Source organism: Tinamus guttatus, unplaced genomic scaffold (assembly GCF_059628265.1).
Source record: "Tinamus guttatus ecotype Peru unplaced genomic scaffold, ASM5962826v1 Tinamus_guttatus_pri_ptg000472l, whole genome shotgun sequence".
Lineage (NCBI taxonomy): Eukaryota > Metazoa > Chordata > Aves > Tinamiformes > Tinamidae > Tinamus > Tinamus guttatus.
The window spans coordinates 4,591,254-4,606,214 of record NW_028289006.1 but is presented as its reverse complement, the minus strand read 5'-3'; the positions used below and the strand labels follow the sequence as shown (position 1 = coordinate 4,606,214).

Below are 14,961 nucleotides of genomic sequence, written 5' to 3'. Positions count from 1 at the left end.
AGGAAAAAAGAAACTTAGAAAATATTTGAATTCTAATTGAGCCAAAATTTATAACCCAATACTACTAATATCAGACTGTTTATATTTTGTTTCTTTCTAATTTCTAATTTTCTAATTTCTAATAAAGTAGTATATGAAGGTTCTGTAAGCACAATCTGTAAGCCTAATTTCTTATGATCTGTGGCTCATGGTTGGGTGACAGGTTTTTTTTTTTTTCCATACAATTGTGTGACTTGTAAGTATTTTTACCATGTTGGATATTCTGGTGCCTAATAACTTGTCATCTCTGCAGCTAAGAATCAGTCAGCTGACTGACAGCTCTTGCTAAGCTTTTTTTTTTCCCTCTATCTGGGCACGTATTTTTATTTGGCTGAGTTGAGCAATGAGTTATGACCAGTAGGTCCAGTTAAAAGGAGACAAACAAACAGAATCATAGCATAGAAACCAAATTAAAGGAGAGCACATAGGAAACATATTTACTTTTTCTTTATGCAGTGTTGTTCTAAACTGAGTGTGTAAATTGCTTTTCTGATCTAGAAAACGTTGGAAGAACCATCAGTCAGATCTCTTCAAAAAGAAGGCTGAAATTTAGTGTAGGAGCTGAGCTGACATTTCTGCCAACACCATGTGACCTTTCTGAAGAAAATTTTGATTTCTCCAGTATGATTGAGAGAAAACCAATACCACAGTCCCAACTTTCAGTCATTATTTCTTCCTATGAAAAAACAATTGGTAAATTATTTATAAATTTATCTTTCCGGAAAAATCTAACATTCTGCCTGTGTTCATGTCGGTTGACTCCACTGTTATTTTCCTCAGTGTGAGGAGGGTGCTGCTCTGGTTGGTGGTCTCTGGAAGTACATAATCTTTTGTTTTTTCCTGTTAATTCAAAAAAAAAAGTCTACCTTAGATACTAAACAAGCCAATAGTTTGTTTTTTGCAGTTATTGCAGTTATAGTTTGTCCTTTGCAGTTACCTCCTCTTATGAAAAAGAATCTCCGCTTATGAAAAATCTTTTATTATGAAAGTTATGTCCTCTTATGAAAAATCTTTTATTTAGTGGAGTAATAGCAATTACTCCCAAATCAAAAATCTGCAGTCATGTTCAACAGGCATTTTTATTCCACAATTTCTCCCTGCATTCTCCCTGCTGCCAAGAAACTGAGTTTTCAGATTCTGTTCATTTGAATATGAGAGCGAGTTGTTTGGCTTCCATCTTGCATTCTTGTTTGGCTTTACTCACATATTTGTAGTTCAGTGCTGCTACGTATTTTGTTCTGTGACAAAGTAGTCCCAAAGAAGCAAGTCAACAGATGTTTTAAGCAGTTTTATCTAAAGTAAGGGATCCAGAAATGAGCCAGAGGAAACGATACTGGCTGTATCCAGGCCGTATCCAGGCCGTGTTCTTTAGCAGGGCTTTGGTTAATGGCATGCTTCCCCGTTTTTTCCGGATGAGGAAGAAATTTGGGAAGGCGGGGAGAAAAAAGCAACAGTTAAACAGATCCATGAATACATTTGCTCTTGTTTTTAGAGTTAGAGAAATGAGATAGGAACTTGTACAATGAAAGGTAAAATATGCATCTTTTGAATCTTTGAAAAAATCTTACATATTGAATTGCATATGAATTTACATGAACTTCTCGTGCAGAATTTGTTTAAGATTAAGCAATCGATTTTAATAATATGGCATTTTTTTCTAATTGTTTTTTTTTAAAAATAACAGGAATCCTTGAAATAAACAACCAGAGAGACCTCAAGGTTCAGGCTCTACATGAACTTGGAAATCTTCACTTCTATGCTGGAAACAAAAGGTGCATAGATACTGGATTTAAAAAAAATGTTTTTTTTTTTTATTTGATGCTCATATAGATTAAACTGTCTTGTAAGTTTATGTGCTTGTCTGCAGATCCATGTAACTTCATATATCTCAGTATTGACATAGAGACGTTTTCTAGAAAGGGTTTATTTTTCACTGCTAGATCATTGTAACATTAGGCATTGTTATGAAGTTTTAGGAAGTAATTATCATTTGACAGTTTAGTCTTAATAAATTTCCTCATGATTGTTTTGACCAGAAATGAAATCTTTTTATGTTGTAGGACAGATATTTCAATTTCTGACCTAATCAGAATTAGTTGTAACTCAGGCAATAATGATAACATAAAACCTGTCTTATCATCCACTTTGGAAAATGTCAGCAATATGATGAGTATGTTTTTTATGTATCACAGAGCTGCTTTTAAATATTGGTGTCAAGCCCTTGATGGAACACTCAACATTACTGATGCTCTTAACAACTGGCAGGAATTAGGTATTTCAAAAAATGCTACAGACTGCCTTGCAGATGGAAGATCTACTGATATAAGTCAGAAATTTCTTTCTCAGGCTGGAATTTGGGGATGTTTACATGCAGCAGTTTTAGCAGCTAAGATAGCCCAGTAAGTATTTATGTGTGTGTGTGCGTGCATGCACAAGTTATGTTTATATATTTATATATAATTTATATATTAAATTTATATTTTAAAAGAAAAATATCTTTCTGGAGAAATGTCCATCCAGGACATTAGATATCTGGAACTTTATTTTAAAACACTAAAGAACTGTTAAAGACTTACCCAAAAGACTTCCTTTCAGGAGGAAAGCAGCTCTTTTGGAAGATATTGTTTGAATTCTCTTTTTTAGAGCGCTCATCTCTGATCATATTTTTAGCCATTGAGAGATCCTTGAAGTAAAACAAAATTATCAAAAAAATGTAAGCACAGGCATTTTTTGTCATATTGATTTTCCATTGAAATATCACGTCTTGCAAATCATTGTGCATTTTAAATATTAATGTTTCTTGAGGGCAGATTGCCCACCTAAAGTGCTCATTTTCTGGTGAGTTACAACTAAATAAAATCTGAATTACTTTATGAAAGACTACCATCCATAAATATTACAATCCACTACTGCTTGCTTGCTGGTGAAACACTATGGATGTTATTCTGTGCTGCTACAGTTTACAGTTCATAAAATGTACAAAATAAAAAAAAATAGCTCTAAATCAGTAGTATCCATGAAAGAGCAGAGTTTCATCTGAGCAAACTATCTTAGCTGAGAAGAAGGAACTATTTTCATATGAGCTTGCAGCCCATGTTTGCTGTGCTGTGTCCTGTGTCTTCTAGTATGTCCATTCCAGTTCCTGCTAGGGATCTGCAGGGAGCAGGAAACTCTCTTCTCAGCTTCTCCCTTGGGCAGATCTTTTCTACTCAGATCTGATCTGGATCTTTAGACTCCTTTCCCTTGAGTTGCTCTTTCTAGAGGAACTAAATCTCTTATATTAAAATGTAGATTCAAGGACGTTTATAATATCGTTGCTTAGAGGATTTGCCCATTACCATTGCCTGTTTCTCTCCCTTAACTACAAAAGGAATCTAGACACGTGTCTCTGTCTAGATGTACTTCTGCTCAAGTGAGCCTTTTCTTCCAAAGGTTTAGCACCATTCTACAGTACAGGCAACTATTCTTAAATGTGGAAAACGTCTAGTTAGTATCATTATTACACTAGATGATAGAATAAGAGTTTAAATAATTTAAATCGATGGACACATTCACATTTCTTACTGTTTGCTGTACTTCAGGTATATCATAACATCAAAGATGAGATTAAGAGCTAAGTGCTGCTATTTTTCTGCTCTACTCTTTAAGGTAAGAATACAATTTCAGTTAGAATTCATGAAGTTGACAATGCTTTTAGATTTAAATCTCAATAGCCCTCTGTTAAAATATTTCTTTTTATTTTGATTATAAAGGAGGACTGTAGATCAGAAGGATCTGACAATTTAGGCACATTAGATTGTATTTATTCTGTTTTTTAACATCATTCCTGTATTATAGCCTGAAAATTATCACTTCAATAGGAGGCTAGTTTTCTTTGAGAGAAATAATGAAATACTTAGAAGTGAAGATGGCTAAAAAAAACTGGCAGTAAAATACATTTTTCTTCCCTTGAGGTGTTCTCTCAGGAAGAGCTGGATGGCATCAACAATAGCAGGGTACTCTCTATCATTAATCTGAACAGAGTCTTCAGAGATTGTCATACTTTTCACCCAGAAGAACAAAAAAGCTATTTGTGAATCTTTTCTAGTACTGAGAGATATTATTTTATAGTACTAAAATCTCAACTCCGTAAGAAGTTTCTTCTGAAAATAGAGGACAGTCAAAACAATTCAGAATTCATTTACAAAGAAAATAAGATCATTAAAATTAAGTTTGCCAGCTTTCAGAAACCAACAGTGGAGAAGAAAAGAAAAAGAAAGGTTTCAGTTTGCTTTTAAAAAGAAGCTTTAAGCCATCACTAACAAAGGTGTTACTGGAAAAAGAATTGTACTTCATCTGCCAGTAAGATGCGGCCGGGCCTGGTGCTCGCTCCTTCCAGTGCAGCCTCAGGAAGTTAGCAGCCTCCTTCCAGAGCAAACCAACCCCCTCCTCGTGCTTGTGTGTTTGCGCTGGTGGGAGCTGAGCCCGGGCATGTTTAAGTTACGTTAATGTCAGCAAAGAGAGAGCAAGCTGGGGAAACAGAGCTCACTGTGAGTTCTGAGTAGCTGTAAGCAGAGTAATTGGTGGAGCTGCAAAGCTGAACAATTTTGATTCCTTCCTGTGACAGAATTAGCGGTAACCATTTGTTACTCTTGAATAATAGTAGGAATAATTGTGACTGACTCAAGTGGGTCTGATATTAATTGGGATAGGAGCAGCTTGCTGGCTGAGAGTCTTGAAAAATATAATTAGTTACTGTCACAGCACCTTGCCAAGTTCAAGTCCATAATTTGTTGCTCTATTTGGAAAGCTCTTTTATAATCTAATTTAAATTCCTCCTCTGGTATAGGATTTAGGCTGGTTAATATCTCAGGTCTGACTATGCAAGTGGATATTCTTCAGCATATCATTGCTAATTATGACAAGATAAACACCTTTAGGAAGGAATATCTAACTTTGGAAACAGAGTTAATGTTCCTCCTGTTTAAAGTTATTCCCTTTAAACTCATTTAGGTTAGTAGTTAGTTGGTAACAAACTTTCCTTTTTCGGCTAACTTTTTCATCGTTTCGTCTGGGAAGTGGAGGGGTGGACAGGCAGACAGGGTGATACACAGAGCTCTGTCCTCAGTTTTTGCTTTTATCTTTTCCTCACATTCAACAGATGTAATTGAATTTCTGGCCTTGTCTGAAGACCTTTTCTCTCTTGGCTAAAAATTAGCCTCAGAGGTTACTTAAATATTTTTGTAAAGGTATAGAGAAAGCAGTAGGCAGAATGTGGGCCTTTCTTGTAATAGTGTTTTTTATCTTAAGAGACGAAACGCTATTTCTAATGATAGTAACAGAAATCTCAGTGACCTCAGGGCATTGAAGAAATGGCTAAAGTGCTTTTTACTGGCTGTAAAGCTTCAGGGTCCTTTTCAGAAGCAACATCTGAGGTAGTGACTGAGCAAATATTTAATAGTGAGTAAAATCAAACTAGCGTTCTTAGCTTGTGTTTTTTTTTCATGAGATATCTTCAGGTTGGTTAAAATAGGTGTTTGAATACTTCTCCAAAATTTTCCCAGCAGATTTTTCCTCTTCATTTTCCTTGATCCTCGAAGCATTTGAACAGACTATTAAGTTCTTTCTATTTGATGATCAGAGGCTTGTCCCAAGAATACCTGATTAATTTAATGGGCATTTTTCCAGTGTTTCCAGAGATTTATTTGGGATGCTTTGACTTGAAATCAGAGAGAAGAACCATTGGTCCATTTTCAAGATTTGCAGTATATTCAGAGTACTTGCTGAGGAACCTTTCATGATTATTTTTCTTATTTTCTTTTGACCATGCTATGAAATACTTGTCTCTATATCAAGTTCACATATAATGCAGTAATTTTCATAAATTTGTCTTGGACATTGGGTCTTGGGTACTTGGACATTGACTGACTTCCATTTATGAAGTCATTTAAAATGAGTCTCAGAGGTTGAGTTTTTTATAGTTTCATTAATGCATGTTTCTTTTTACAAGCAGTTCATTATTATCACTTTCAGGCCCTGTTTAGAGCTTCTCTTCCACATCCCACGTCTGACTGTGACTATGCACAATATGAAATAAATATGCTTATTCCTGGTATCGACTTATTCTCTGATCGCTACAGAGCTGATATCTCCACTGTAATTGCAAGTCTGAATTTCCTTATGTTTGAATTACATTGTGCAAAACAAAACTTGACAGTAAGTACATTTTTTAAAAAGTGGAAGTGAATTATAAGACATCAAGTCTTATTTTTTATATTGAATATACTTATGAAACAATATAAGCTCTCGTGTAATACTTACATGGTTGTGTTTTGCAGCACTGAGGGCGATAAAAGGCACAGCTTGAGCTTGATACCTAAAATTTTCAGTACATATAGGGTACTTATTTATTCAGGAAGATAACAATGCATGGTCCACATGACTTTCCTAGGCATTTTTGGGGAAATTCTCTATTACATACAGTTTTAATATATGGTACATATAATTACTTTAAATGCAGTATATCCAGAATGTTTTCAACAATTTTATTTCACATTCTGTAAAAATAAATCCTCCTCACACACAACTATCCTTCTCATATCTCTGTATGGATTCTTTTTACAGCTTCTTTCATATAACCTTCGTTCATATAACCGTTCTTCCATTTAAAGACACACCTCTTGCAGTGTAATCCAGCTTCCTCCAAAGATGTAGTGCTGTGCCTGGAATACATAGATACTACCTTACTAGTACTGAAAAGGAGCAGTTCCACATATCAATCTGTCTGGTCCCATCTGCTCCGGTAGATTTTCTTACACCGTATCAGGTAGCTGTTGGAATTCCCCAACTCCCTGCTTGACAGAGAACTCCTCAGCAGAAAAACTGGATAGCTTTTTTTTGGTTCCTTGTTGAGTTGAATCTGACTATGGAAAGATACTCCAAGTGGCACAACTAGAACAAGAAAAGGGACAGGATATTTTGGCTGGCAGCAGTGTCATGAGACACTGGTTAGTAAAGAAGGTCTTTACTTCTTTTTTTTTTTGTCAGCAAGACAGTTGAGTTTCTTCTGGAACTTCAGGAATTCTCTCTGTCTTATAGACTGATGTGGCTCCTTTCCATCCTGTTTTCCTGGAGTACACTTTGTTACTGAGCTTTGCCTAATTGCCCTCTCTATGGAAGGTCAAGGAGTGAACAGTTAACTGGAGGCTGGGACACTTAATTTGACTGCCAGCTCTACATAACATGCACTTGTACCAACAGAATATATAGAACCAAGTCACAGATCATAGTCAATGCAGTTACAATTTCAGCAAGAAGAGAGCTTCATTTCCACTGATATTCAGTGTGTATGTTGAGGAATGTTTTGGATGGCAGACACTAAGCTGATGTGATGCTTTAAGTCAAATCCAAATGCATAAAGATTCAAGACTTATTAAACAAGACTTCAAAAAAACTTTTCTTCTGTAAGTGCTTCAAATTTGGATTGGAAACTCAATCTGTACAATTAAGACATTTCTCTTAAGCACCTCTAATCCAAATTCTGAAATACTAAGCAACTTTATAAAAAACCAAAATACATTCGACAAGGAAGTAACAGTAAGGTTTCTTGTTCTGAGCTGAGGAGCATGTTAAAATGAAGCAAAATGTATAAGCTGAACACTAATTACATTTTAGAAGTTCTTTCCATTTCAATAAATAAATACATTCTGTTGGGAAAGAATCTGCTTTTCCTAAAGTCCTGTGATCAAAGCAATAGTAAATAAAATGTATGGTATATGAACTGAGAGAATAATTGGAGAGGATAACTTTACATTCTACTCTTTGAATCATTTAGAATATAGTACTAAAGAATGAGGGGCTAGATTAGCCAGGTGAAGAACATTTTAAGATGTTCATTCTTCTAGAACATAAAATAAGTTGTGAGGGTATCCTGCCTTGCGTCAGTGAAAGCAGAACTACTATATTATTTCCATATTCGTGACATAATTGCAACATACATGTAATTATATATATTATGACATTTATGACTAGGTCGCTTGATATTTTCCTACAGATCTTACCACTGTTCACGTTGTATGAATACTTTGTTTCTGAGATTTGTCGGGACCCAGCTAAATGTATTGAAGGAAGAATCTTGAAGGTAGTCCAAGAAAACGTTCTGATTAACACAATACATCATATTTGAAATAAGCTTTTCACTTTTTTATTAAGTTAATCTAATAGTTAGTCTGATATTTCTTTGTATTTATGTCCCTAATATGAACTGCAAAATAAATGTTTTAAAGCTCTATGGAAGATTATCTGTTAATACATTACATTTTGAGCAAAAAATGTAACTGAAAATAAATTGAAGCATCTCTTATTTTTTCATAGATTAAAGTACTTACAGATATAGGATTTTTTACAGAGGCCTTTAATGAACTGTCTTTGCTTAATTGTGGTGAAAAAATTCCATGGAAATTACCTGCAGGCTACAGGCCAACGGAGCAACAGAAGGTAAAAATTATGAAACTATATCCTTGAGCTGCAGCACTTGCTTCTCCTCATAAAACTGCAAAAATGCCAAATCTGAAAGTCATTACATATTGTTAAAAAAAGCATGTATTCCCACCTCTTTTTGATAACAACACAAATTTCCCTTCGTTGTTCAGTCACACTGCTCTGTTATCTCACTTGTTCCATTTTTTGCTCATTATTATATGCTATATATTTGGGGTTTTGTCCCTTGTACAGGTCTCTCAGAGATTTGACACCTCAAAATCTCTCCTGGTTGTTACAAATTTACAGGTAAGAAACACTAAAAAGAACATCCTGCAAGAGCAAATTTTTTAATGCCAGATAGAAGTATCTATCTCACAGGAATTTATCTACCTTGCAACTGTTAGAGATTTCATTTAGAAAATATACTTGTTACTGGTAAAAAGGAGCAAATAGAAAACAGTGTTTCCCCCTCAACAATATTTCATTTACTATTTTGTAAATATTCAGTTTTGTGTCCTAGCTCTTAAGGGAGCTATGTGTAAATGTATGATTTGTCTGAACAAAGCATGCTAGTAAACTTGGGCTTCATCATGCTATGTAGGGTCTGGTGTATATACATTATGCTTAAAACACCAAGAACTCCATCTAGCCTTATTATTTCTGTCAGTCAGGGCTTTATTCATATGTCTGTCCTAATTCAGACAGGGGCTGAAATTCATTTTTAAAAAAGCAGGGAATCTGTAAACCAGACATTTTAGTCAACTGCATGTTCACCATTTGTTTTGTTTTTCTTTTTAATTTTTGATTTTTGATTTTCCTCTCTTGCTTTGCCGAGTGCCATTAATATAGTAGGAGTAAATGTTGTGGTTGAACTTGTAATTTGAATAAACATGATTTTAGAAAGTGATTTAGATTTTCTACTTCTAAATTTATTACTGTTGTTATCTCTTTCTATCTCTTATCTATTGATAAGAGATATTATTATTAATATAACTCAGGATCAAGGAGGAATGGAATAATAATTAATGAACAGATGTTGTGAAATATGCTTGAATGATGTGGTAGAGGAAGTTTTCTCCTTGTTAATCTTTCTAGCTTGGATCAGTTTTAGAAACAGAGCTTGTTTTGAATTGCAGTTTCTGAATTACAGATTTACCTGCCTATCTTTTTTAGGAATAGACAAAGCAAAGAACTAAAATCCACACAGAGGAATAGCTATAATATCATAGATGTATCTTCTACTGGAGAAGTGATCACTGAGGGTCTAGCAAGTTTTACTAGGGGGTTGTTTGGAGAGGAAAATAGAAACTCCTGCGTAATGACTAAGGGCATATTACTAATAAGTAAACAAATGTTTATTGTATGTTGATAAACATCATTATTAATAGAAGTAAAATATGCTTTGAACAACAATAATATATATCATTTCAAACTAATTCCAACTTCGTTGTAGGTATTGGAAGACATATTTAACTGGAGTCTGTCTTTAGCAGTTGTTCCACTGTGCAACCAACAAATTATGAATAAATTAACCTTAGCCAAAATGCATTTCATTATTGCTCTTTCTGCCACAATAAATGATATACCTGAGAAAGTGGAAAAATGCCTCTATTCTATTGATAACAGAAGTTTGAGGAGGCCAAGAAGAATTATGATGTCAACTACCAAAGGTAATTTATAATGATGGTAAAACAGTGAGTTTATTCTGCAACTTGTTTGATGTGTAAGGCTCTCACTTTTAATAACTATGTATGACTTTTAACAACTATATATTCACTCATTTGTCATATGTTAAACAATACTCATATGAAATGTTGCTGAAAAAAAAGTCATTATTGAAAAAATGAGCAGTTTTTTTTTTCTCTAATATCTCATATCGGATCTGCCTTCTGTTCTTGTTTGCTTATTTTGAGATTGAGAGTCCCAAAGATAAAGAGAGAAAAAGTATGTGTGTTCTTCAAATGACTGAAAATGTTTTGGTTCTCCTTCTGTTACCTGAATTTTCACTTGAAATGTATTTTACAGTCAATGCTAGCAAGAATTCAAGAAAACGAGAACCAAGAGGCACAATGATGCAGCTAGTTGACTGTAAAGGTGAATTAAACATGGCCATGCTAAAGGTAATGTTGTTATTTAGGGAAAAAAGTGATTTTAAAAATTGTTGACTGTTCTGGTAACATGTCAGATGTTTTTGATGTAATAGAAATTATGGTGGGAGGAAGGCAAGCTCCCTAAAAAACTCTAATCTGATTCTAATCTTACTAGCCATAGCTGAAGTCTTTCAAATACTTCCAGTGGTTACAGCCAGGTGTATGCTATGTAAATATCTGTGAGATATATTGTCACAAACAGATGACAGAATGACTCTTTCAGCAACAAGGGTAAAACTGAATCAAATTTGAAGAATAAAATCATCTACTTTCAGAGACGGCCCTGATGATAGAACAATTTAGACATTTCAATAGGCCAGTATTTGTATGATTAAATAGAAATGAATTCTGTACCATACCCAAAATGTTTTATGAGCAAATCATTCAATTAGTTTGTTCTATACCTTGAAAAAAATGCATCGTCAGGAATATGCTTAGTAAAAAAGATATTGCTGAGATTATCACAGAAAAGTAGTGAACTCTGACATGCTTTTACAGTACATGCCACCTTCTTGAAGGTAGCCAACTTAGTGGAAAAGATAAAGAACAGAGCAATAAGTGTGGAAAAAAGATTATGTATTACGTATGCTAGTTGTACCATGCTTTCAAATTTGTCATCCTTTTCTTTCAGAACATTTTATTTGGAAAAAAAAAACCCTATATCACAGCTTGTTTGGTTTCTGAAAAGTTTTGGTTTGTTTATTTTTTTAATTTAAACTTCCTGCTTAACCATTTCAAATCATGATAAGTTAAATACTTTCTTGAGGACTTTCACTTTGGAAGCATCTCTTCTGGCCATTGTTATAGATAAATTAATGTATAAAATCCATTTGGAAAAGGGGAATGAATTTATTTGGCAATTGCTAAAGGCTAAAGGCTAGAAAGTTCTGGTATAGTGTGAAAATAACTTAAATAATAGAAAATTTAAATCAATTGGAATGGGTCCTTCTTAAGGAGGATAATATATTTCTAATCCTTCCAACTCTTTCTAACGCCTTTACCACTCTATTTTTTTAAGTGAGCTCAGGATTCATTGAGGAAACAGACCAAAAAGATATTAGATGATACAAATCTTTGAATTATTTTTAAATTCTGAGTGCTCCATGATTGGGCTTTTATTTAAAATTGAACTTTCTTTTGGATTTGGTTTTGGCTTTCTCAGATTCTTGCTGTTTTGTTGGTCAGAGAAACTATATATTATGCTTGGGATGGGCAGCTGAACATGGATGCCCTCTGCACTCAAGGATTATGTCAAAATATAGTCAGAAAAGAACATAGCACTTCTTGCAACATATTTGATATTTATTTTAAATTTTGTTGTTTAAATCACTGATATAAAAAGTGTAGTATAATGTTACCAGGTATACCTATGAGAGATGGGAATGAAAAAATGTGTTGCTAACGTAATGTTGCTAAGCCACAAAATACTCTTTTTGCAATGCATAATGTAGTAAAGCATAAATTGCAATAATAAAAAGGCACAGTAAAGATGTTGCTAGATTCAACATGTTGAATTTATAAACCTGCGAAAATCAAAATTAACTCCCCTGCCACTACTCATAGAAAAGGTGTATTGTATTCAAGCTGATTTATTTCAAGATGTGCTGGTAGTAGGGCATAACAGACTAAAATATGTTTTTAGAAATTTTATAGAAATTTTCCTTTTCCTGTATTATTTTTTGAAATCATATGATGCTATATTCTTCTGTAGGGGATCTTACTGACAGAAGCTGAAGACAATCTTAAGTGTCTTGTGCAGAGCATACAGGACAAGCACGATGGGAAGATTTCTTGTTGTTCTGCTGAGGAATTAGAGGTTGTTATTGAGGCCAAGCTTCAACTTGCAGCTATTTCTCAGCAAAGCCATCAAGCAGCTTTCAGGTAAAAGATGTGATCAAATGTTCCTTCTACAATTTGGGATATGGAAGACTGTGAATAATAGGATGTGGAATATCACTGTATTCATATGATCTGCCAGGTATATCCTCTGAGTTATCATTTCCAAAATCTGATGTTTTCTAAGGTTCTTACTTCCTATGAAAGGACTTCATGAAATCATAATTGAGTAGTTTTTTAAGTGCATGGAGAATGCACAAATATAGAAACTCTTTGCAGATGTTACTTTCTGAATATTGATTTGTTTTTTATCTAGGAGAACTATTTTCCTATTTTATATTAAGTATTATGTATTTTATGTTAACTTGTAGAAGAAGGATAATAGTTTTAACAATAAATATTCTTTAATACTGTTCAGCTCTTTTTAATCCATTTTTTCTTAAAATTGAAAAGTTTTTGAGGGTAAAAGAGTTGTTAACTTTTTACTCAATTAACGAAAGCTAAATGTTTTCTTCTGTGTTGCAAATTGGCCTACTTCTCCTTCTCCCAGCTACCTATGTAAGGGAATAAACAAGGTTCTAAATCAGATAGTATTGAAGTTTCACAGTTCCTTTTTAGATGCTATGTGACTGGAATAGAAAAAAAAATACAAAAATAGCAGCTGTATAGATCAGTGAACCAAAATCATGAAAAAGTACTGCAACATCATCTTTCCTCTATTTTCTTTATATTATTTTAAAAGGTAGCCATTTCCTAACAGTTCAGTTTTCAGTGCTATTGCTGTGCAGTGTGGCTTCTTGCTTGGCTTATACCTTATCTCAGACTGAAGAAACTTTTATATAGTATCAAGGGTTCCTATGGATGTCAGGAATTTTATGGATTGTTTTTGGGGACTCACAAATTTTTGATGTGTCTATAATGGGCCTTCTATATTGGAAGTGTTCAGGTAGCAGGAAAAACAAAACAAAACAAAAGCATGAGTTTGTTTTTCTTTTCCTCCCTGTTTTGCAATTTTATTGCATTGCCATCCATGGAAACTGCTGATATATTTGCCTGAGAAACAAATGAAACATTCCTTCAGACAGCTGAATGTTTCCTGCCTGCCAGCCTGGAAATCAAACTTTGCATGATATTACAGAAATTCATCTTTTTTTCCTTTGGCAAAATGACTTAGTGGTGAAATTGTTATAGTCAGCTGTGCTTTCCAATTTTGATCATCTTGTCACTTTCTGATTCAGCTGATAAAAGGATGTGTGTTTTTTCAAGGGAAATATATAGACACATCATTCTTGTTGACAGCAAGAAAAAAAAAGTCACAAAAATTTCATCAAGGGATACTCCTACATTACAGCCTCTGTCCTGCAGAAAAAAAGAAAAAAAAGCCCGAGAATAATTTTACTTACAGGAATAATTCCATTGATCTCAATGAGACTACTGACATGTTTGTCCATCCTAAATATATGAGATGTCTAATTAGCCAAATACATGCTTGTCTGCTTGTGTTATTAGTGCTTAAAGCTATATATATATTTACACATTTGAGCTTGTGGTCTACATTTTACTGGTGAAATTTATAGGTAAGCATGTATGTAAAAGTGGCTTCATTTTCAGTATTGCTCAGTGCTGACAATAGAAGTTAAGTGGAGGCAGTGGCATTCAGGAAGCTGGGTTAATATTCTTCAAAGTCAGTATATATCCTTTGGTGCTGCACCTTCTGCATCTCACCTGAGAAGTGTTAGCCACGGCACCTCAAACAAGATTTTGAAAAATGTCATGTTTTGCTGTAGTTTTTAGTCCGATGCCTTGTTTCAGAGGGAAAACGCTCCTTTATAAAAAGCAAGCAGATAGGATGTTTCATTGGAATACACCTACTGTGCATTTTGCTTTTATAAGCCAAGTTGTAGTCTTTTAGATTGTTAGAGAGAAGGTTAGCACCAAATTCAACACTGATTTATTTTGATATTATTTTGTTGACTAAAACTGAGCTAAAGGGATGATGAAAGTGAGTCATAAATTAAATTCCAAGAGCTGAAAGGCAAGATATTAATTCTTTTGGTACTCCTTGTTACTTTGGGGTTTATTTGTGCAGAATTGGTATAATCCATCTAATTCTGCCTCACAAGAACAGAAATGGCAGATTATCCATCCCGTATGTAAAGATATGTTGGCACAATAATGTGAGTAACTTTAGAGTAATGCAGCTCTTGTTCTGTCATTTCAATATATAGATCAAGAACTGTAGGACAACTAATCTAGCACTTCTTAAAAGCAGTAAATTCTTACAGGGTCTGCATGACTCCTGCTGTAAAGGCTCTTTATGTTACTTTGGCAGTGCGAAAGGGACTCAAGGTGTCCATAAGTCATGTTATTCTTTTACTTCAAAGTGGGCAGACCTTTCTAAAGTGAGACTTCAGCATAGATTAGCCTCCGGGTTTTAAATTTTAAGAAATTAAAAAATATATATCTTTTACAATTG

General features: G+C 34.1%; 1 protein-coding gene across 1 annotated transcript in view; it reads left to right on the top strand.

Moving 5' to 3' along the window:
* Positions 1-14,961, top strand: part of CFAP54 (cilia and flagella associated protein 54) — a 100,916-nt gene that overhangs the window by 56,666 nt on the left and 29,289 nt on the right. The window contains exons 42-52 of the mRNA XM_088532882.1: positions 538-732; positions 1,724-1,811; positions 2,232-2,438; positions 3,621-3,687; positions 6,052-6,234; positions 8,072-8,158; positions 8,392-8,514; positions 8,752-8,805; positions 9,953-10,169; positions 10,525-10,619; positions 12,361-12,530. Coding sequence (XP_088389008.1) covers positions 538-732; positions 1,724-1,811; positions 2,232-2,438; positions 3,621-3,687; positions 6,052-6,234; positions 8,072-8,158; positions 8,392-8,514; positions 8,752-8,805; positions 9,953-10,169; positions 10,525-10,619; positions 12,361-12,530 — 1,486 coding nt within the window. The remainder of the gene's footprint in view (positions 1-537; positions 733-1,723; positions 1,812-2,231; positions 2,439-3,620; positions 3,688-6,051; positions 6,235-8,071; positions 8,159-8,391; positions 8,515-8,751; positions 8,806-9,952; positions 10,170-10,524; positions 10,620-12,360; positions 12,531-14,961) is intronic.